General features: G+C 43.6%; 2 protein-coding genes and 1 long non-coding RNA gene across 8 annotated transcripts; 2 read left to right on the forward strand and 1 right to left on the reverse strand.

Moving 5' to 3' along the window:
• The first annotated feature begins 1,064 nt into the window (after positions 1–1,064).
• On the forward strand, positions 1,065–4,865 carry LOC4328300 (GATA transcription factor 17-like). 4 transcript variants are annotated; one of them, NM_001409321.1, is made up of 7 exons: positions 1,065–1,559; positions 1,670–1,756; positions 1,852–1,964; positions 2,203–2,331; positions 3,385–3,490; positions 3,993–4,064; positions 4,399–4,865. In NM_001409321.1, the coding sequence occupies exons 1-7, from the start codon at positions 1,185–1,187 to the stop codon at positions 4,501–4,503; spliced, it is 987 nt and encodes a 328-aa protein (NP_001396250.1). In that variant the 5' UTR covers positions 1,065–1,184; the 3' UTR covers positions 4,504–4,865. The 4 variants fall into 4 exon arrangements, with proteins under 4 accessions (NP_001396250.1, NP_001396251.1, XP_015622991.1 ...); XM_015767505.3 differs by having other exon boundaries at positions 1,137–1,559; positions 4,402–4,857; NM_001409322.1 differs by lacking the exon at positions 3,993–4,064.
• A 385-nt stretch (positions 4,866–5,250) lies between these two features.
• LOC4328301 (protein At-4/1) lies at positions 5,251–7,728 on the forward strand. Its single transcript, NM_001409323.1, has 8 exons — positions 5,251–5,368; positions 5,718–5,823; positions 5,976–6,031; positions 6,527–6,604; positions 6,690–6,763; positions 6,844–6,977; positions 7,074–7,169; positions 7,400–7,728. The coding sequence occupies exons 1-8, from the start codon at positions 5,294–5,296 to the stop codon at positions 7,549–7,551; spliced, it is 771 nt and encodes a 256-aa protein (NP_001396252.1). The 5' UTR covers positions 5,251–5,293; the 3' UTR covers positions 7,552–7,728.
• A 3,400-nt stretch (positions 7,729–11,128) lies between these two features.
• Positions 11,129–13,340, reverse strand: LOC9272718 (uncharacterized). Of its 3 annotated transcripts, none has more exons than XR_010739715.1 (3): positions 12,484–13,326; positions 11,908–12,047; positions 11,129–11,612 (listed from the first exon to the last, which is right to left on the reverse strand). It is a non-coding gene; the product is annotated as an uncharacterized lncRNA (long non-coding RNA). The 3 variants fall into 3 exon arrangements; XR_010739716.1 differs by having other exon boundaries at positions 11,129–11,618; positions 12,484–13,303; XR_001542942.3 differs by lacking the exon at positions 11,129–11,612 and having other exon boundaries at positions 11,749–12,047; positions 12,484–13,340.
• Positions 13,341–22,931: the final 9,591 nt, after the last annotated feature.

Raw genomic sequence — 22,931 nt, forward strand, 5'->3', positions numbered from 1 at the left:
AACAGTTCATTCGATGAATAAAAGAAAAAAACTTAGCTCAATGCGTTTTAGCTTTAGATGAGTAATGCAAAATTTCGCAATAATTTTTTGTACATGTATCTTTTTCTAATCGAGATAAATTCCATAAAACCATAGGTGTAAAAAAAAATCTAAATTATACAAAACCACATGGTTTCGCCCGCTGGACCTAAAATTATGTTGAAATATACTACTCCCTATGTCTTATTATAATATGAAACGGAGGAAGTAGTTATTTTAATTTATCATTAAAATGTTGTAGTCATGAATGCTGAATCTTTTTTTTTATTTTTCTATAGTATTATTAAATAGACTAGTTAACGTCGTGGTTTTACGAAAGTTAAGGACCATAATAGCGTATTACCATGGCTATGTGCAAACATACCTAAACTAATACGATTTTATGTAACTTTAATCACAACATCTAAGTTCTATGAAATTTACTATAAGAAGAGTAAGGGTCTGTTTAGTTCGCGAAAAGGAAATTTTTGGGTGTTACATCGGACGTTTGACCGGATGTCGGAAGGGGTTTTTGAACACGAATGAAAAAACTAATTTCATAATTTGTCTGGAAACTGCGAGATGAATCTTTTGAGCCTAATTAATCTGTCATTAGCACATGTGGGTTACTGTAGCACTTATGGCTAATCATGGACTAATTAGGCTAAAAAAAATTCGTCTCGTGATTTTCTCCCTACCTGCGCAATTAGTTTTTAAATTTATCTATATTTAATACTCTATACATGTGTCCAAAGATTCGATGTGATGTTTTTGAGAAAAAAAATTTGGGAACAAAACAGGGCCTAAATTAAAAAGAACCAGATAATAATCTAATAAACTCATACAGTTGCAAATGAAGAAAGTAAAAACAAAAAAAAGAAAAAAAACATTTCACACTCTATCCATATTGTAGCGTGTCAAACACTCTGAACTGACACGTGATGACTTAGCTGGAAGCGGCACGGACGGCCACGATTCGCCCGCGAAAAAATCCTCACGACGCGCTCCCCGCGGAAAGAAACCGAGCATTTTCCGAAAAAAAGAAAAGAAAAGAAAAGAAAACAAAAAAAAAAACCGCCCGCGGCTATACACCCGAGACTCCTACGGATCGAAGCCCTAGGGTTTGGTCTCGCCTCCATCCCCATCGTCCGATCCGATCCCCCGCCATGAGCGGCCACCACGAAGCTAAGCCCTACCAGCCCCGCCGCGGCCCGGCTCCCGCCGACGAGGAGGCCGCCCCCGCCGCTGCGGCGGACGAGGCGGAGGCGGAGGCGGAGGTGGAGGCTATGGAGCGGTACGAGCAGGAGCAGGAGTACGAGGAGGGGGAGGAGGGGGAGGAGGAGGAGTACGAGGGCGGGGAGGGGGTCCCCATGGACGCCGACGCCTCCGCCGCGGCCGTGGCGGGGATGGACCCGCACGGGGAGATGGTGCCCGTGGCCGGCGGGGAGGCGGGCGGCGGCTACCCGCACGTGGCGTCGAACACCCTCACGCTGTCGTTCCAGGGCGAGGTCTACGTCTTCGAGTCCGTTTCCGCCGAGAGGGTGCTGTGCCTGCGCCGCTCATCCATGATTTCAGTTTTTTTTTGTGTGTGTTTTGCGCACCTGAATTGCTCGGTGAATCGGTGATGAGTTTGAATTACTTGTGTTGGCAGGTGCAAGCTGTGCTGTTACTGCTTGGAGGAAGAGAGCTAGCACCAGGGTCGGGTTCGGTACCATCATCTTCAGCGGCATACAGTAAGGTGAAGTCATCGCTGGGCGAATTATGGTGATTGCCAGTTGAGACTATTTTAAATTGTAATGGTGCTTATGTGACTGTGTGTACTCTCTTATGCAGAAGATGAATTTTCCTCACCGGATGGCATCATTGATGAGGTTCCGGGAAAAGAGAAAAGAGAGAAACTTTGATAAGAAGATCCGGTATACTGTTAGGAAGGAAGTTGCACTTAGGTTAGTTAGACTAGCCTTTTAATATAGCCTTCTTTTCCCTGTCTATATTCTAGAGTATTTGTTATGTTGTGTATTTAGTGTTAGCTTATTAATATAATCCATTTTCTCTGTTTAATATTATGAAGTTTTCTTATGGTGGATGAACTTGTTATTGCATTTGATTTTGTATATTTGGCAATGTGAATTTTCCTTTTTAAGTTTTATGAGATAGTAGTAATTATTTTCTATACATTTACAGGATGCAGCGTAATAGAGGCCAGTTTACATCATCAAAATCGAAGGCTGAAGAAGCAACATCCGTCATAACTAGTTCGGAAGGTTCGCCAAATTGGGGCGCAGTTGAAGGTCGACCTCCATCAGCTGCTGAGTATGTATTCAAACTATTGTACTTATTATATCTTTATATGTTCATACTTCCCATTAGTATTATATAAATGCATGAAAATCATTACAACCATATTTATATGAGGGATGGCCATTTCTTTATGTAGTAAATAAGTGTGCCATTCATGGATCCTGATTTCCCACCTGGGCAACTGAATTGTGTTGTTTCGAAAATTCATCCATAATTGGGAAATATATTCAATATGCTCCAATTATAAGAAAATCAGTTTCCATTGCAACACATGGGTGCACTGCTAGGTATATCTTTGACCTAGTAAGGATGCATTATCTCATGCTCGCACTGTCCACAGGGACATTGGGCTATCATACAGAGACTTTGTCGTTTTCTCTCAGTCACCAACCCAACCTCCACCATGTGCCATGCAGCATGCACGCACGTCGCTGGAGCTAGCTAGCTAGCCATTTTTTAATTGAACACTTCTGGGTAGTGAGAACTGTGAAGCCTTGAATCAAGCCTTTAACTCAGTTTGATATTTGAAAATTTACAGCACAACTATCCTGCATATATTTCAATTGTAGTTGGGTGCAAAAAATAAATCAAAATGCATGGGAAACCTCCAGCGGAAAATGGATCAATGTATACATCTTTCTAGTTCCTGATAAAAAAAATGTAGCATCAATTTCTGTACCAGGCAAGGTAGAAGCACGTGATTCTAAATCTTGACTATTCAAGGTGTTTGCCATGTGGCGAATGTGACACTGCACTTTCGTACTGTAGAAGGTCATGCAGCATAAAATTAAAAATTTCGAAATGAGAATTGTCTGACTTGCATCATTCACTGCTTACCAGATCTAGCTCTTCCATTTCAGACAGGTTTTTGCTATTTGGCTGTTGATAACTAAAAAATGATAGTTGGTCTTGATCAATTGTTTGCCACCCACATGATAATAGATGCCTCTTGCCTCTTGCACCTGTTGCTTGTATATTTGCCTTATATTTTCTAGCTTCTTTTGCTTCAGAATTTGAAACTTAGTTCTTGTTGTGAGAGTTACTTTCCATGCACAATTCTTTCAGGTGCCATCATTGTGGTATTAGTGCAGCGTCAACACCTATGATGCGCCGTGGTCCTGATGGCCCAAGAACATTGTGCAATGCATGTGGACTTATGTGGGCAAACAAGGTACTTCCAATCTTTATTGCACTGCACCAGTATCTTTCTATACATTGGTGCTAATTGCAACTTCTAGAATAGGCTGTATGTTGTTTGCATAACCTTTGTTGCATCGAGGGTGTCTCCTTCAATATTAATATAATGAACAATTTTTGCCTTTCTAGAGCCCAGGTACTGTAAAATTTCCCCTTTTACCATATGCTAAGTTTGGTGGTAAAAGTTATACTGTTCTAGCTTGATTGTTGTAGCTCTCAGGGTGGATCTTTTGTGTGATCTGTTGAGTGTCCAATGCATCCCAAATCACAGTTCACATGTATGGTCCCATCGTGAAAGTTGGAACACCAGTAAACAGTCATGGAAATTGTAACGTCCCCACCCAAAACCTCCATTACCCCAGTGGTTCAGTGTTGGTTTTAAGTTCTTAGCTTGCAGACAAGTTGCATTTAGCGTTTTTAGGGTCAGTCTTGGTGTTATTGACAATATTCTGCTCCAATTTGTTCGTATTTCGTAGGGTACGATGAGAGAGGTAACAAAAGGTCCCCCTGTGCCCTTGCAAATTGTGCCAGCTGCAACCAATGATGTTGTAAGTCACTATGTTTGCACTTCATTCATTCAGAATTTTAGATTGCAAATTTTATTTATAGATTTACCCCTCATCCTTTTCTAACTCAAATTTAGCGTTGTGTAAAACCATTGTTTGGGCCTGATGAAATTGGCATTAGAGTGTAAGACATATGGACTGATGAAATGCATCCTTAGGGTGCACTTGTTCTTTCTTTATAGGATGAGGATTTGTGACTTGTGAGCACGAAACAATCATGTATTGCAGTTTCTAGAAAAAATAACTGTTCTAGAGCAGTGAATTTTAAACTGGGTCAGTAGTCTTACTCAAAATGTGAATTACCCGTGTTTTTCAGCAGAACGGAATCGTCGAGGCAACAGGTGTCGAGCAGCACAATTCTGCAGTCGAGGAGGCAGTTTCTGCTGCAAATGGCCATGAATCGCAGTCGGGAGTCGCGTGATGCTTGAGGGTTCAGACTTGAGAAAAAGGAGGAGGATGCGTATCAATCAACAATCAAGTAGTCATGGTGCTCAACAAGTTAACCGGATGTATGATATGACCGGCTCTAGGATTCATGTGGTTCTGCAATGCCGGTCTCTCCGAGATGATATATGCTTGTGGCCGGCTTTTTCTATGCTTGTATTTGAGTTTTATAGCTTTGCCTTTGGCAGTAGATAAATGGACGAGTTCAGCTTGAGCGCATGTGACATATTTTGCATTTTACTCTCTTGTCAGATGTAATCGTTGATTTACAGGTGACACTGGGCAAGCAGGCAGGTTAATTTCACAATCGCAGCATCAGTGCATTGTCTGATTTTGTCTCGTTTCTTTCTCCTACTTAGGGTTCAACTTTTCGATTGAGCCGACAAATTTCGATCCAAATAACTTTTGGTTGAATTTTATCGTTTTAAATTTAAATTATCGAGAACCATTTGACACGAATCTACTCTCGTCCCGCGTCGAACCCTCAAAATTTCGTGGTTTTCCGTTTTTGGATTGTTATTTGTCGAAAACGTAAACACTGCTAAGTGCAAACATTGCAACCGATGCTGGGCTTCGCAGTTAGTTTCTCTGCGCTTGTAGCGTGATGCGAAGGCCGTTGGATCAAGGTTTGACGGCCCAGAACGTGACACGTGTGGCGCAGATTTGCAAAAGAGCCCTCGCGATGATTTGTATTGCATCAGGCCTCCTCTTCCTCTTGTCTTCCATCCCCACCACGCGTGCGAGACGAGACCAGCGCGACGACGGCCATGGCCGCGGCGGCGACGGCGGCGGGGGACGAGGAGTTGGAGTCGCTGCTGCGAAACTTCCACCGCTTCTCCCAGGTCCCCACCCATTCTCTCCGGCGTGTCGCGAGCTCGGCGGTTCGAACTCGCTCTGTGTGTCCTCCCGCCGTCTCGTTTTTGGGTTTTAGGATTAGGGTTCATCGAGCGAAGTGCTGATCACGAATGCCGGTAGCTGCTTCCAGTTTCGATGCCATATCATGCCAATTCCTTCAGCTCAAATGCATTTAACCCACCAGCTCAAGTTCGGGTAGGAGATTAGTACCGCGTGATCTCTGCTTCCAGGGCTCGAATGCTATTCCGTTTCAAGGAACATGATCTAACACCCTAGCATTTCCAAATTCCGATGATACACTTTGATCTTCTATCGCTGTTCTGTTGTTTCGAACAGGGGTACAAGGATGCACTTGTGGAGGCCCAGGCTTTAAGGGTGAACTGCAGCTCTGAATCCGAGAGGCGTCAGGCTCTCGAGTCGCACGTTGCAGATCTCAAGAGTGGTTAGCTGATATTTGAGAGCTGTTTTACAAGCTTAAGCTTCAGTTTGTGTTGCCTTTTATGTTAATGTGAATACTGTGTGGTAGCTGATGATTTGTGTTGCTTGTTAAGGTTGAAACAATGAGTGAGTTAATAAATGTTTTGTGCTGTGCAGATAATGAGCGATTGAGAAGGCTGTATACTGAAACTTTGTTCAAGTTCACCAATCAGGTCTGGTGCTATTTACTCTGTGCAATCGTAAGGAGGATGGAACTGTACTGCTACAATAATGTGCAGCAAACTTAGTTGATCTATTTCAGTATTAACTGAGATGCACTTGATAATGCAGTGGCAAGGGGTGTGTGGTTTCAACCCTAAGATCCCGTGTTTAATTCCCAAAATGCTCACAATTTCTTCTTAGAAAATGTTTGGAGGGACGTCTCTCCCTCCAAATTTCGTTTTTTATTTGAGTGTTAACTGGTTGGTATAGATGAACTCACCTATCGACACCATTTCACCTGTGCTGTTGATTGTCTGGTGCTTTCAATACTACATTAAATCTCAAATTGTGCAACTTAGTCTAGTTTTTTATTTTTCTACTTGGAGTCTGGAAACTGGCTGTTAGATTGTTAACAGGACAGCTATTGAAATGGTTATATGTAGCACATTCATGTCTGTGAAGCACTGGATTAGTTCTGAATTTCTGATGTGCTTGATATTCTTCAGATGAAATTTCACACAGAGTCTCGTAATCTGAAGGAAGAACTGGAAAAGGCAAACACGAGATTGCTATCCATGGAAGAGGTTAAGAGGAAAATATAGTGTATAATTAGTGTTTCCAGTCAATCCATAGAACATATAGTGTATAATTAGTGTTCATTTCATGTAGGAGTATAAGAGGGAAATCGAACAACTTAAGCTTGGCAGTGAAATGAACAGCAATGACCTGGAGAACAAGCTCAGGTAAAGTTTCCTTTCAAGGAGGGCAGCTAATTGCATAATTTCTATATGCAATTAATAAATCTAACATCTGCTGTAAACAGCTGCGCTGTTGTTCAGCAAGCAACCAATGAAGCTGTGATAAAGCAACTCAATCTGGAACTGGAAGCTCATAAAGCTCACATTGACATGCTAAATAGCAGGTTGGAGCAGGTTACTGCTGATGTGCACCAGCAGTGTAATGCTCTAAATCCTTTCCATGTGAAAGATTAAATTCCTTTGGAATACGCTCTCTAGCTCTTATGATGCACATATTTCCTGGCTCCTACTATAGATAAAAACGAGATCCAGGATCTGAAGGATGTAGTCATTGTTGAACAGGAGGAGAAAAATGACATGCATAGGAAGCTTCAGAATACTGAAAATGAATGTAAGTTCAACCTGTACTGTTCTGTTGAAACACACAAATCTTGTTCTCCCAAACCACCCATATTTCCTGTGTCAATTGAAACAGAAGAATGAAACATAATGCTTCACCGTGAAGAACATGGATTTGAAGAACAGAACTGGAGCTAACAAATTTCAGTTATTCGACGACACGTTTTTGCTCCTTTCCCCTAGTTGGTTAACCCTTAACAGGATTGTTTTGTCATGGTGCAGTGAGGATCATGAAGATGAAGCAGGCAGAGCAGCAAAGGGATTCCATCTCGGTCCAGCACGTGGAGACACTGAAGCAGAAGGTGATGAAGTTCCGGAAGGAGAACGAGTCCCTAAAGCGGAGGCTGGCGATCTCTGAACTTGACTGCTCATGAGAGAATGAACCAATTCCCCTCTTCCTTTGATGCTCTCACGCACTGTACGTACCACCAAACCATCAGAGGCTAGAAAATTAGATCATTTGGCTGGCTGCAAGTCCCACATGTTCACTGGGTTGATCTAGGACTGCACATTCTTCAGTTAAAATGAATGCAACCAATTCAGTCACTTATTGCAGCTTTGTCCTCTACCAAGATTCAAGAATCAAGGCAGTTCATCCCTGCCTGACATCTGATATCGCAAATCTTCTCGTGCCAGCCTCCTTTTTACTCAGAGCCATTCACATTTCATTTATTTTCTTTTGCAATTTGCTGAGCTATGCTGCACTTGATCAGTTCAGTGGCCCGCAGCTTCAGAGGTCTGCAGCTCCAGGATGCAACCTGTGTATTAATCACAGTGCAATTTTTATACTGACAAAATCGAGGGCCGGGCTGTGTTCTTTCCTCATGGATGGGAACACTACCCTCCAACATGGAAAATAGAGTAGTTCATTAGCACGTGGTTAATTAATCTATGTGGACAACTATCCTCCAACATGGAAAATGGAGTGCCGGGCTTTAGGTTTTATTTTGTCCACATAGATCCTCTGAGTATTTGTTTTGGTCTAAAATCATCCTTGGGCCCACTTAATATGCCATATGGCTATTTCTAGTCAACAATTCTGTTAAAAAAATTGTCCCTTTTGCCCTTAATTTATATATAACTATACACTAGAAAAAAGAAAACCAAAATGAATAAATAACATTGTATATGTACTTCCCATTATTTCAACATGCGCAGATGAAACTTGAGCCTAATAGCTATCGTATACACTTGCAAGTACATAATTTATTTTTGTTTTACATGAATTGCTATGCATTATCTATAAAAAGAATTCATTGCATGCAATTTTTTCTCTTATATATGTGATGAATGGAGAGGGGGGAGGGGAGGGGGTATAAGTGTTATTTATCAAGAGATTTGTTAGTTATGTGGGTTCAAGGATAAGTTTAAATGAAAATAAAAACTCGAAGGACTAATATGGACAGATTGAAATATTAAGGATTAAACTGATCCTTGCATGAAACTTGGAGGACCACTTAGGTTATTCACCTTTTTTTTTGTGTTATAAATTGTTGGAAGCATTAGTAGATAGGATTAGTTTGAAACCTCTCTATAATTAATTTGGTGGTGTTTTTGTTAGAGGAAACTTCTAGGTTTTGTTTTTTTAATGGAACTTCCATGTTCCGTCAGGGTAGAGAGATGGTGAGAACATGTTTTGCACCCAAGATAAGAAAAGCTCGGCGAGCGAGTATGAACCCTGTCGTTCCTGTCGGCCGCTGCCGCTGCCGCCCGTCGAGGCCTTCGGTGCCGCCGGCGGGCCCTCCTGGCGCTCCCTCTCCCTCTCTCTCTAGGGATATTTTGGGCACAAAAACCTCCAAAGTGGCATTTCATTCAGTAGGCAACATATTAAGTGGCATTTTATCCGAACCCAACCTAGCGAGTGGCATATCATCTGTTTTCTCGTTAGGTAAAAAGACAGTAAGGTAAGAAAGGAGGTTCAGTTTTTCAAAGGATGGTTGTTTGTACATGCTTGCGGATTCCTATTCAGAATATAAGAGTGACAAATCGGAGTTAAGTTAGTTACCTTATCAAAATTTTTGGTAGCATTGATAGTGGTAATGAAGTGAACAGCCTCTCGTTTCTTGATCGTATCCCTTCTTTCTATAAAGTTAAGATCCAAAGCTGCCTCCTTAATTCGCCATGTCATCAACATTATATCAGCCGTTGGATTCTCTGTAGGTCTCCAGATCAATGGTTCAGCAATAATGGGCCATCCCATCCCACTCATGCGCCTCTTATAAATCCTTCTTTCTGTTGGCCCAAGCCCATAGCCTTGCCAATCGTCACCCATTTAATCTCCCTCATGACTCCCTTGGTAAGGTGAACCATGGGCCAGCCGGTATTAATCCAGCAGTGAGTTCTTCACTGTTTCCTTCATCCGCACACCGCAGCAACCGCATTGCCTCCTCCCACCCACGGCGCTGCACGTCGCACCGGGGCCTACGACGCCCATCTCTCCCCCTCCCACGCTGAGCCGAGCGCGCCTTGCAGCCTGTTTGCCTCCTCGGCGTGTCAGGAGGAACGGAACCGTCGATGCCCATAAAGAGCAGACTTCATGGCTGTCAAAACTTCCACAACATTCAAACCGCCTCCCAGCTTTTAACTGTCGACCACCGCATGGACTCCTGGAGCTGGACGGAAGCCAATCATCTGGTTCGCCTCCTTTGCTCAAAACTGTTTCCCCCAGTCTTCCAAGAAGCAAATCAAGAGCTTTAACTCAGCCGCCTACGTATTGGGTCGACTCTGGTTGCTTGGATGGAGGTGGATACCATGAGCGTTTGTGTTCTTTGCTTCCTCGCTTGAGCACGATCAGTGGCGCTCAGGTTGTTTGCTCCCCAAACAGCTGAACCGGGTTAATCTATTCTGAGGTAAATTCCCCGAACAATGTTTTCCCCTATTTGATAAAATGCTTATTTACACGCACCATATATTTCAACTAGACAGGTAGCACCAGAATCACGATTCACTTTTGAGTTTCCGTCTTTCTGATCTTGAGCAAACAACCTTTGAAATGTGCAACGATGGAGCCGCAGAACCACATTAAGGTGTTTGTATCTCTCTATCAGTTTGTGGACAGCTTTATCTCCCTACATCAGTATTGGTGCAGCACCAGCTATTAATAATCTCCCCCTCTTTCTTTCCCAGGAATACATATATTAACCAAGAGATATATTGTTAAGAAATGATAAATCACTGAAGCTTTTTTAGGATAATTTCTTGGCAACACAAAACCCCTCAGAATTACAATATTTACTGTATATCCAACTACATTGTTTAGTACTATAACAAATAGTCTAATATATATCAGTGAAGTAACAGATCTAGCTGTTTTTTTTTAAGAATGAAAAATCTGAAATATTTATATCACTAATACATGTGATTGCCATTCACTGAGCTCGCGGACGTCGTCCTCGCGGTGCAGGACGTGCTCGCCGCAGAGATACCGGCTGAAGGCCACCGCCTCCTCCTCGTGGTGTCGTCGCTGTGCAGGACATGCTTGCCGCAGAGGTACCGGCCGGAGGTCGCTACCTCTTTCTCCTGGTGGATCAGACGTATTGCCGGTGGATGTGGATGGTGATGTTTGGTGCCGGACTGCTGGTGGATGTGAACAATGAAAACGACATAAACGAACGTGAAACAATGACAAGAGAAAAGAGGAACGATGGAGAATGAATGGATATACAGAGAAGATGAAGAGTTGAATCATCAAGATTATAGAAGACCAAGAGTCGTGACCCTTCCGGAAACATCAGGTGGCTTTACACTTTTTCATTTTACTCCAACGTAAGATTGTTTTTTATATTTTAGTCCTTCTCAAGTGTGGGAGCACACGCACGAATCACGCTGTGCCACGTGGCATCCTAATCGCTCGATAATTTGCACGGATTTCGATGGTAAGGGATTGATTCGGCGTTAATTGAAAAAAAGGTTAGATGAGGTGTCGAAAAAGGGGCTTTTTTCGTGCGATAATTCCTCTTAATAAAGCCGGCGCTATGTATTCATTAGAAACCCCTTTCCATATACATCATATGCTTGGTATCCTTACAGAGTAAAAAATTAACTTGGTATGACAAGAAAATTTTGACTGAACATATACATCCTCACAATCTATAAGAATAAGTTAAATTTTTATTGGCGCTTGCTCCGGACATTGACAGTGGCGCGTCATGGAGGTGGCCGCTGCTGCTCCTCCATATCCATCGGAGTCTAGGCTCGCCGCCGCGGAGGTCGCGCCGTGTGCGTGGGGCAGAGTGGTGGCCGGATCCGCCGCCGCCTCGCCTCCCGCCCGCAGTCGCTCGTCACAGTCGTGTCCGCCATTACCCGTGCAAGAACCACGCTGGATCCGCCGTCATGCCGCCCGCATCCACATCGGACACACCCCAGCGCAGCTGGATCCGCGCACGTGGGGTGCGGAGCGGCGGCCGGATCCGCCATCTCCTCGCCTCCCACCCGTCTATCCCTTGTTCAGTTTTTGCACAGCATCACATATATGGGATAAAGATGGTGATCAAACTAAACATTAACGTGCGTGCATTCTAGATGAGAGTGAAAATGATCCTACTTAGAAAGGTGGTACAACAGAATTCAGATGGTATGTAAAGTAAGTAGTAATGCGCAAGTAGAATAAAGAATCCAAGCTTGCCACAATCTTACAAGCATAATATAGCTCTCTCAAGAAGAAAGAATCAAAACTACGGCAGACTGATAATAACTATTAACAAGTAATCATTTCAGAACTGAATACATACATCTGTGCTCACTTTCTTGACCAATACATATACAGGTGGATAGTGCAGAACTCAGCCCACTGGAGACACTGTTGGTGCATAGTTGCAAACACGATCAAGCTGAGAGTTGTCTCCCTGCTGCATTCGGTTGAACAGGTAGCCTGCAATAAACAAAGGCAAAATTTGCGACTGGACACTAAAAACATGTAATTAGCTAATAGACATCGTAAGAACGCGAATTTGCTGTTGGACACAAAAAAAACTGGTAATTAGCTACCAGACACTCGTTGCTTTATTTTATTATTTCCGAAGGAATTGGAGAAAAAAAATACTCATTAAAGACAATTTTACCCTTGGTCAACAATGTAAATGCTACAAACTTTGAACGTCAGTGGATTAGATTTGACACAAACATTAGGGACACTTTGGCCACTCGAAATATTTACTATACTTCAATTAGCCAGATTAATCACTTCCTCTCTACTCCAGATGTTAATCCCCTTTATGTTCGATTAAGCAATAATGCTGTGCTTTCCAAGTTACACTCCATCCATCTCCTCTCTACATGTACAAACTATCTGAAGTCACCACTCTCACCTGTTCGACGTCGTACGACCTCGTCGTCCTCGTCGTACGCGCTAGCTATGGCCACGCGCGAGCCACCGCGTCACGGGCCACGGCGCCACCCGGCTGTCGTGTCCAACTCCGGCGACCACCACCACCACCACCACCAGCAACCTTTGCAGCTTCCTCAATAGAGTCGTCTCCGCTTGGCTCGTCTGCGCCGTGCTCACCTTGTTTCTCTTCAACCTCCTCTGGTTTTACCCTGTCGACGCGCTGTGGAACGCCGCGCTCCGGTCCGTCGTCACTTCCGGCAAATTAGGTAAGCATCCATCAATGGCAGGAGGAGGGGAGGAGGCTAGATGTGACTACTGGGAAGGGCGGTGGGTGGCGCCCATCGTCCTGGCGTTCCTCCTCCTCGCTGTCCGCCTCGCGCTGCCCAAGAATGCAGCCAAGGAGGTGGCCTACTCGGACCTCTTGACTGGCCTCCGCGCGGGCGACGTCACCGCCGTCGCGTTCGAGGAGGACTCCCGCCGCATCTACTTCCACAGGGCCACGGACGATGTGGGGGGGGGGGGGGGGCGGCGAGGACACCGACGCCGGCACGGGCGAGTCCCGCAGAAGCGCCTCGGCGGCGAGGTGGCTGTGCTACACAAGGAGGGTGCCGCACGACGAGGGGTTCTTGTTAGGGCTGATGCGGGACGGCGGGGTGGACTATCGGTCGGCGCCACGGCTGGCGGGGAGGCTACTGGTGTACATGCTGAGCACGCTGCTCGCGCTGTGGGTGGACTGGTGGAGCGGCGGCGGCGGGCGAGTGCTGCGATCGCCGATGACGGGCGAAGCGGCGGGTGAGGCTGAGAAAGAGAGAAAAGGATAAGGAAGAAGAAAGAAAATGAAAAAAAAAATCAAAGGGTAGAACCGTACTTACACAGCTATTTCTCTCTCTAATTTTTCCAAATATAATAAAATAATCTCGCGGGTGTCCAGCAATCAATTATCAGTTTTTTACGGTGCCCTACAATATAAACACATATTTTACAGTGTCTTCTAACTAATTACACGTTTTTTGGATGTCCTATAGCAAATTTTGCCGATAAAGAAGGCAAGCAACCAAACGAACAAGCTTTCTGGTCGCTACCATGCCATGATCACGCGTGGATATAGATAATCACAGATTGCACATAATTCTTGCAAGAAATAAAAAAAATGCTCGTGCAGGATCCATGCGGGAGAAAGGGGGCGCTGTATCCGTGGACGCGCCGGATCCGTGCGCATTTTGTAGACGATTTCTATGATGTGAATCCATAATATATATACCAGATTAAGTCTACGTCGAGTTAAAAAATAACGCAATGTGTAAACACCGTTGGATCACAAGATCGAGTATGCACCAGATCAAGTGCACGTGAGGCAGGTTGGGTTGTGGGTCGCTGAGTTAAAATTTAACTTGCACGTGAGGCTGGGTGGTTGAGTTAACACTTAATTGTGTAGCTTGCACCAGATTGAGATCGCGTGAGGGTGGGCGGGGTGGTGGGTCGCTGAGTTAAAAGTTAATTACGTGGGGGTGGAACAGGGTGGAGGTTGTGTGTGTTGGGCGCCATCTAATAAGTAGCGCCAAATAGTAGTTCAATATATACATATTGATGTTAATGAATATATATATATATATATATATATATATATATATATATATATATATATATATATATATATATATATATATATATATATATGGATTCATTAACATAAATGTAAATGTGAAAAATACTAAAATGATTTACATTGTGAAACGGAAGAAGTAGTACTGAACTACTGATAAAGCATGCCAATTACTGGGAGGCGGTCGCCCGTGGTGGCCGTCGATGGACGGAAGAAGGATTGAGAAAGGAGAGGCTATGTTTGATATGTTGTGACAAGTACGCGGACAGAGAGCTAGCCCGCGTCTTCCTGCCGCCCGCGCCTCCCCGTTGAGGCCTGCGCACGGCCGGTGCACGCCCGTGCCGTGGAGCTCCACGAGTCAGAATCCTCTGTAGTCAACTGCACCGTGCCATTATCACTGGCATGTGCACATGATCCCAATCCGAGCTCCACACGGGCTGCCGCAGTGCTTCGCCACTGCAACCGTCGCGGCGCCGTCCTCCTCCTCTCCGCCTCGCCCTGTCGACGTTTGCACCGTGGAGCTCCGGTGGGCTGCCACTGTGCTTCTCCACCATGGCCGTCGTGGCACCGTCCTCCTCATCCTCTCCCGCCTAGCCCCGTCGACGCCTGTGCAAGCTCGCATCTCCCAGTCGACGCCCGCGCACGGCCAGTGCACACCCGCCGACCAGCCTGGGCAGAGAGAGAGAGAGGAGGAACCGAGAAAGAGAAGAGAAGGGAGATAGATGAGTCAGCCTGACATGTGGGGCACATGTGGGTCCCACATTAAATCAGCTGCCACGTCGGACAAAACCGGTGTCAAAATCACCGAAGAATTTATTGTGACCGGTTTTAATTAGTTAAGAGATGCCGGATATCTGGTTTTGCGGTTGGGGGACGATTTTTTAACTCGATGACAAGTTGAGGGACCTTCGGTGTACTTTTTCCTCTGGAATTAGTCACATATACTAAAAGCCCATGAATGATTTCGGCCCAGGGCCAATCCGTACGAATTAGGCTGCCAACTGGCAAGGCAAGATGCTGGCAAGTGGCAATTGGCTTCTCTCTCCTCTGCCTCTGCTTCTTCCCCGCCTCTCTTGCTTTTTTCTCTTTCGTCGTCTTGCTCGCGCTCTCCCTTCTCTTCCAAGCCCCCCCCTCTCTCTCTCTCTCGTGCTCGTCGCCTCAACCACCCCCAAAATCCCCAAAACCCTAGGCGGGGCTCGCGGCCGCGCCTCCTCCATTCCAATGGCGGACATGCTCCGCTTCCCCGTCGACCCCGACCTCCGCTCTCCTCCTCCTCCTCCGCCGCCTCCTCCTCCACCTCCGCGGGACGACGGCCATCGCACGCGGGTGGACCTGCCGCTCTTTCATCCACCGCCCCCGCCGTCACCAACTCCAGGACTCAAGCGAGATCGCTCACCAGAGGGCGAGCTGCTCCCTCTCCCACCCCCGCTCGGCTCCTCACGCCCCGACCGCCTCAGCGATCACCTGGAGGGGGCCGCCGCGCCTCCGCGTGCTGAGATGAGGAGCGCCAGCCCCACTCCTACGTCCGAGAGGTCGCCTTCACCGCCGCTGCGCTTGGACGACCCGGTCGGCTGCCGCAGTCCACCGCGCGGAGAGAGGTGAGGCGCGAGAGCGAGACGTTTCGGTTCACCTTTTGCTTGTCTCGGGGGTTTTGGGTTCTTCTGTGCTCATGCTTTCAAACTATTGTGTGTCCTGTGCGTGCGTGCACGCGCGCGCATTTGGGATTTGGTGTGGTGCAGGTTCGCGACCATCGGCTTGGAGAAGGAGCGAGCCAGGGAAATGGACAGGGACACTTCATGTTACGCTCAATGTGAGATGCATTTGATGAACACTTCTATTTTGAGCACAAGCATTTCGAAGCAAAATCGTGCACTGCGACATGTGTTTGCATACTATTTGTCAAACCAGAGTTTCGGTTGTTAATTTGGGAATTGGGGATGGATTGCTTAGACCCATGGAAACCCATCGGTTTTAGGTGCTTGTCCTGATTGCTCAAAACCTCTTGTGTCAAAATCGCCCTGAAGGTTTTGGGCACTTGACCCTGCGTAGTTCAGTATAATTTGTGTGTAATTCGTCGATTATTACCGTGTTACCTTTTTCAAGCACGATGATCGCGTATTAAACAGTTAGGTGTCTTGTACTCTTCTATGATTTCATAATACTCAGGTGGGCTATAAACTTAATGCGATCACTATGAATTGCACACGGCATCTTTGTATTAGTGAAGTTTAAAAGAACTAAGCCATCAGTCAACATTGGCACACTAGTAGGGTGACTATGTTGTTAGTTGGTACCTATGAACTTTGATTGGTAGCAGAGTAGACTTCAGTACTTGTCAATTTACTTGAGAACAAGAAAGATAGCGAATTGGTGTCAAGTGTTTACATTATTCCTGTTTCTTGCTGGCGTACCTTTAGTCAATTGAAATTCTTGGTATGAAGGGATTGACGTTGATCTATTATTCATTACTATGTCTGCAGCTTCAAATAAAAGTTAACTTTAATGTTCAAACTCATACTCTATTTTTTTCTCATTAGCAAAATTTATTAGATGCGTGCATTAAGACATGGGCCAGAGATATAAACCATTTCCATTATCTCAAAAGACAATTCATGGCCCTTCATGTGAGCATGTCTCATAAGAAAATGATTCGTTTTTAGGAGATTTGACACTTATTGCTTTTCTTTTAGATTGCTTCAACTATGGATACGATGGCCTCTGTAATGGTCAAGGTAACGCCCAGAGGTTGGTAGTTTTTTTTTTCTGTTTGGTATGTTGCTGTTGCTATTACTTTCAAGGTTGCAAACGCAGTGTTGCATTTTGTTGAACTTTTACTTACTAATTCCGACATCTCAAAAGGTGATGCTTCTGCTGTTGTTTCATTTTGATACAGTGATCCAAACGCCAAAGGTGGAATGACAGTTGAGGAGCAACCTGTACCAGTAAGAAACTATGGACTGTTTACCTTGTTACTTTTCATTGATATGCCTATCAGTATTTTCTTGTTTGTATGGAGGAAGCGAGAAACACTTGTATTTTTCTTAATAATCTTTGAAACTGAACTAATTTATCACGAGTCTTTCTTTGTTTTAGTAGGTTTACATTGCACTGGACTATTAATTCCTTCCTCATTTTTCCCTATTAAGTTACTTATTGCCATGTTTAGCTGTTTGTGCCTATCGTAAAAACGAGCTGTTTCTTTGGGATTAGTATGAAATGCTTTCCCATGTCCATGTTTGTCTGACAGATAAATAGAAATTTGATCCATAATTTGTTGTATTCACTTGTCAGTTGTCATGAGTGAAGCTGTTTTGTAGATCTTTCACCTTTTCTAATTCCACATTAGTGTAGTAGAATGCAATCTTATTACCAACAACTGATTTTATCCCCCTGAAAAGATATAACGTACTAGTAATCCACAACAAGATTTTACTCTTGTAATATATTTGTATGCCAAGTCTTGTTGAGTTGTGATCCAAATTCATTTGCACTTAATAAAGGCCAGCTTCTGCCATAGCGGAGCGAAGGCCCGTCGCCGGGAGGCTTGGGCCGGAGCGTCATCCCTTTTAGGATTCCACCATATATATACTTCTTGTAACCCGTCGTGCGGCGATGTAACCTCACCCCAGATATAGTGAAGATATTTTGCTGGCTGGCGCCCGCAGTTTTTCTCTCCTGTTTTGGGAGGGTTTTCCACGTTAAATCTCGTGTCTTCTGTGATTGATCTATTGTTCTTTATCGTTTGTTCGCTTATCGTTTCCTAACAAGTGGTATCAGAGCTTGTTCCCACATTAGGGTTTCGCGATGGCGTCGATGAAGTATGATCTACCGCTGCTAGACTACAAGACGAGATTCTCGCTGTGGCAAGTCAAGATGCGGGCTGTTCTGGCACAAACTTCGGATCTTGATGAGGCGCTAGAAAGCTTTGGGAAGAAGAAATCGACTGTATGGACCGCTGAGGAGAAGCGGAAAGATCATAAGGCTCTGTCGCTGATCCAACTTCATCTATCTAATGATATTTTGCAAGAAGTGTTGCAGGAAAAGACTGCTGCAGAACTTTGGCTCAAACTGGAATCGATCTGCATGTCTAAAGATCTAACCAGTAAGATGCATATCAAGATGAAGTTGTTCTCACACAAGTTGCAGGAGAGTGGTTCTGTATTGAACCACATATCGGTCTTCAAAGAGATCGTTGCCGACCTAGTGTCGATGGAGGTACAGTTTGATGATGAAGATTTAGGTCTTTTACTGTTATGCTCACTGCCTAGTTCATATGCAAATTTTCGTGACACCATACTTTTAAGCCGTGATGAACTAACCCTAGCGGAAGTCTATGAGGCGCTCCAAAACAGGGAGAAGATGAAATGTATGGTTCAGTCTGATGCATCGTCCTCTAGGGGCGAAGCATTGCAGGTCAGAGGCAGATTTGAGCAGAGAACCTATAACGACAGCAATGATCGTGACAAGAGCTAGAGTAGAGGCCGTTATAAGTCTAGAGGTAAAAAGTTCTGTAAGTATTGCAAAAAGAAAAATCACTTCATTGAAGAATGTTGGAAGCTGCAGAATAAGGAGAAAAGGAAATCTGATGGTAAGGCCTCTATTGTTACCAGTGCTGATAACTCTGATTCAGGAGATTGTCTTGTCGTTTTTGCTGGTTGTGTTGCTAGTCATGATGAATGGATTCTTGATACTGCATGTTCGTTTCATATCTGCATGAACATAGATTGGTTTAGTTCTTACAAGTCTGTGCAGAATGGAGATTTTGTGCGCATGGGAGATGATAACGCACGTGAGATCGTGGGCATTGGCTCCGTTCAGATCAAGACACATGATGGCATGACACGCACGCTGAAAGATGTGAGACACATACCAGGGATGGCGAGAATCTCATCTCTCTCAGCACACTTGATGCAGAAGGATACAAATACTCCGGTTCAGGTGGAGTTGTAAAGGTATCGAAAGGTTCTCTCGTTTATATGATTGGTGATATGAATTCTGCAAACTTATATGTCCTTAGAGGAAGTACATTACATGGTTCTGTTACCGCTGCTGCTGTTTCTAAAGATGAACCTAGTAAGACTAACCTGTGGCATATGCGTCTTGGACATATGAGTGAATTTGGTATGGCAGAATTGATGAAGAGGAACCTGCTGGATGGCTACATTCAGGGTAACATGAAGTTCTGTGAGCACTGTGTTTTTGGTAAGCTCAAGAGGGTAAAATTCAATACCTCAGTTCATCGCACCAAAGGTATACTTGATTATGTCCATGCTGATTTGTGGGGGCCTTCTCGTAAGCCCTCTCTTGGTGGTGCTCGTTATATGCTTACCATTATTGATGATTACTCTAGAAAAGTGTGGCCTTATTTCCTGAAACATAAAGATGATACATTTGCTGCTTTTAAAGAGTGGAAAGTCATGATAGAAAGGCAAACTGAAAATGAGGTAAAAGTACTTCGCACTGACAATGGTGGTGAATTTTGTTCGGATGCTTTTGATGATTACTGCAGGAAGGAAGGCATCGTTAGGCATCACACCATCCCGTACACTCCACAGCAGAATGGTGTGGCTGAGCGCATGAACAGAACCATCATCTCCAAGGCTCGTTGTATGCTGTCCAACGCTCGCATGAACAAGCGTTTTTGGGCAGAGGCTGCTAACAACGCCTGCTACTTGATCAACAAGTCACCTTCTATCCCACTTAATAAGAAAACTCCCATTGAGGTATGGTCTGGTATGCCTGCTGATTATTCACAGTTGAGAGTTTTTGGATGCACTGCTTATGCTCATGTTGATAATGGAAAATTAGAGCCTAGAGCTATTAAGTGTATGTTTCTTGGTTATGGTTCAGGAGTAAAAGGATATAAGTTATGGAATCCTGAAACTAATAAGACATTCATGAGCAGGAGTGTTGTTTTCAATGAATCTGTTATGTTTAATGATAGCTTGCCCACAAATGTCATACCAGGTGGTTCTGATGAGGAGCAGCAATATGTTAGCGTGCAGGTGGAGCACGTGGATGATCAGAAAACTGAAATTGTTGGTAATGATGTTAATGATACTGTTCAACACTCACCTCCTGTTTTGCAGCCACAAGATGAACCTATTGCAAATCGCAGAACAAAGAGGAGTTGTGGAGCTCCAGTCCGCCTTATTGAGGAATGTGATATGGTTTATTATGCTTTTAGTTGTGCTGAACAGGTGGAGAATACTCTTGAGCCAGCCACATACACTGAAGCTGTTGTTTCTGGAGACCGTGAGAAGTGAATCTCAGCTATGCAGGAGGAGATGCAGTCTCTTGAGAAGAATGGCACATGGGAGCTCGTGCACTTGCCAAAACAGAAGAAGCCTGTTCGTTGTAAATGGATCTTCAAGAGAAAGGAGGGTTTATCTCCTAGCGAGCCTCCAAGGTTTAAGGCAAGGTTAGTAGCAAAAGGTTTTAGTCAAATCGCTGGTGTTGATTATAATGATGTGTTCTCTCCAGTTGTAAAGCATAGTTCAATTCGCACATTCTTCAGTATTGTTGCTATGCATGATCTTGAGCTTGAGCAGTTAGATGTGAAGACAACATTTTTACATGGAGAGCTTGAGGAGGAGATATACATGGACCAGCCAGAAGGGTTCATAGTACCTGGTAAGGAGGATTATGTTTGCGAGTTGAAAAGATCTTTATATGGTTTGAAACAGTCTCCTCGTCAATGGTATAAAAGGTTTGATTCATTTATGTTGTCACATGGCTTTAAGAGGTCTGAATTTGATAGCTGTGTGTATATTAAATTTGTTAATGGATCACCTATATACTTGCTGTTATATGTTGATGATATGCTGATTGCTGCCAAGAGCAAGGAACAAATCACTACATTGAAGAAACAGTTGAGTAGTGAGTTTGATATGAAGGATCTTGGTGCTGCTAAGAAAATTCTAGGTATGGAAATCACTAGAGACAGAAATTCTGGTTTGTTATTTCTTAGTCAGCAAAGCTACATTAAGAAGGTTCTTCAGCGTTTTAACATGCATGCTGCAAAGCCTGTTAGTACTCCTATTGCACCTCATTTTAAATTATCAGCTTTACAATGTGCTAGTACTGATGAGGATGTAGAATACATGTCTAGAGTTCCATATTCTAGTGCTGTTGGTTCTTTGATGTATGCCATGGTTTGCTCCCATCCAGATTTATCTCATGCTATGAGTTTGGTTAGTAGATACATGGCTAATCCTGGTAAAGAACACTGGAAAGCTGTTCAGTGGATTTTCAGGTACCTCAGAGGCACAGCTAATGCTTGCTTGAAGTTTGGCAGGACTGATAAGGGGCTTGTTAGATATGTGGATTCTGATTTTGCTGCAGATTTGGATAAGAGAAGGTCACTCACAGGTTATGTATTTACCATTGGTAGTTGTGCTGTGAGTTGGAAGGCAACATTGTAGCCTGTTGTTGCCCAGTCTACCACTGAAGCAGAATACATGGCTATTGCTGAAGCATGTAAATAATCAGTTTGGTTGAAAGGATTGTTTGCTGAGCTTTGTGGAGTTGATTCTTGCATTAACTTGTTTTGTGACAGTCAAAGTGCTATATGCCTCACTAAAGATCAGATGTTTCATGAGAGGACAAAGCACATTGATATCAAGTACCATTATGTTCGCGATGTAGTCACGCAAGGTAAGCTGAAGGTATGCAAGATAAGTACTCATGATAATCCTGCTGATATGATGACAAAGCCTGTTCCTATTGCTAAGTTTGAGCTTTGCTCAAGCTTAGTTGGTATAGTGGTTTAGTCCAAGAGGCTATTTGGCGCCGAAAGTGTTTTTGTCTTTTTGTGTTCAGGGTGAAGGATTGTTTCATGCTACAAGAAGGAATTTGTCTCAAGGTGGAGTTTGTTGAGTTGTGATCCAAATTCATTTGCACTTAATAAAGGCCAGCTTCTGCCGTAGCGGAACGAAGGCCCGTCGCCGGGATATATATATATATATATATATATATATATATATATATATATATATATATATATATATATCTTCATATCTCTCATGAACTATTAGAAAAACCCATAGCCTGAATGTATTATCTTATGCTAAACAAGTTCATCCATTCGTAATCGTGTGCGGTGTGTCGCCGCTCATACCTTTTAAAAGTAATATGTAGAGAAGGTCTGCTGTCGAAGAGCAATTTGTTGTGTCATTACCTATTATTGTTGGTGAGTCTGGAGTGGCGTTCCAATTCATGACATTGTCCATTTGCACTTGTAAGTGGAAACATGGAGAAAACTAACCTCCGGAGCTACATTAGCACAGATTGAAATAAACAAAATTAACCAATCAAAATTTATAGGCGATGATTGAGGAAAGAAACGCACTTGAGATTATATCTAGCAACTCATGAACTGAAACTCATTATCCCTCGAGTACTATCATCTTGAGATATTGTTGCTTGCTAACTATAGTTATGAATAAGAAACTAAAGAAACGGTTGTCATCAGGTTACCACAAATTTATGATCAAATATGTGTTGGGATGCAATGTACTTCTCTCACTCTGCTGAGCTTGCATGCATGTCCATTGACAAATTCAGACAAACAGCTAACAAACTGTTGTTTTAAGCTCTCTCCATGCTATAATATAATGTGTCCATACATTTAAATATTCAAATTTTAAAATGATCAATAATTAGTATAATATAAATTCAATTTTATTTACTGAAAATAATATCAATGAATTGGTATTTAAATTTACTTTCATATGGTTATAAGTTTTTCCTACAAATTTTATACTATATGAGAAATTATAGACCAAAGATTAGTTTTGAAGACCATATCAGGTTTAACCATGTCT

This window comes from Oryza sativa, chromosome 2 (assembly GCF_034140825.1).
Source record: "Oryza sativa Japonica Group chromosome 2, ASM3414082v1".
NCBI classification, from domain to species: Eukaryota; Viridiplantae; Streptophyta; class Magnoliopsida; order Poales; family Poaceae; genus Oryza; species Oryza sativa.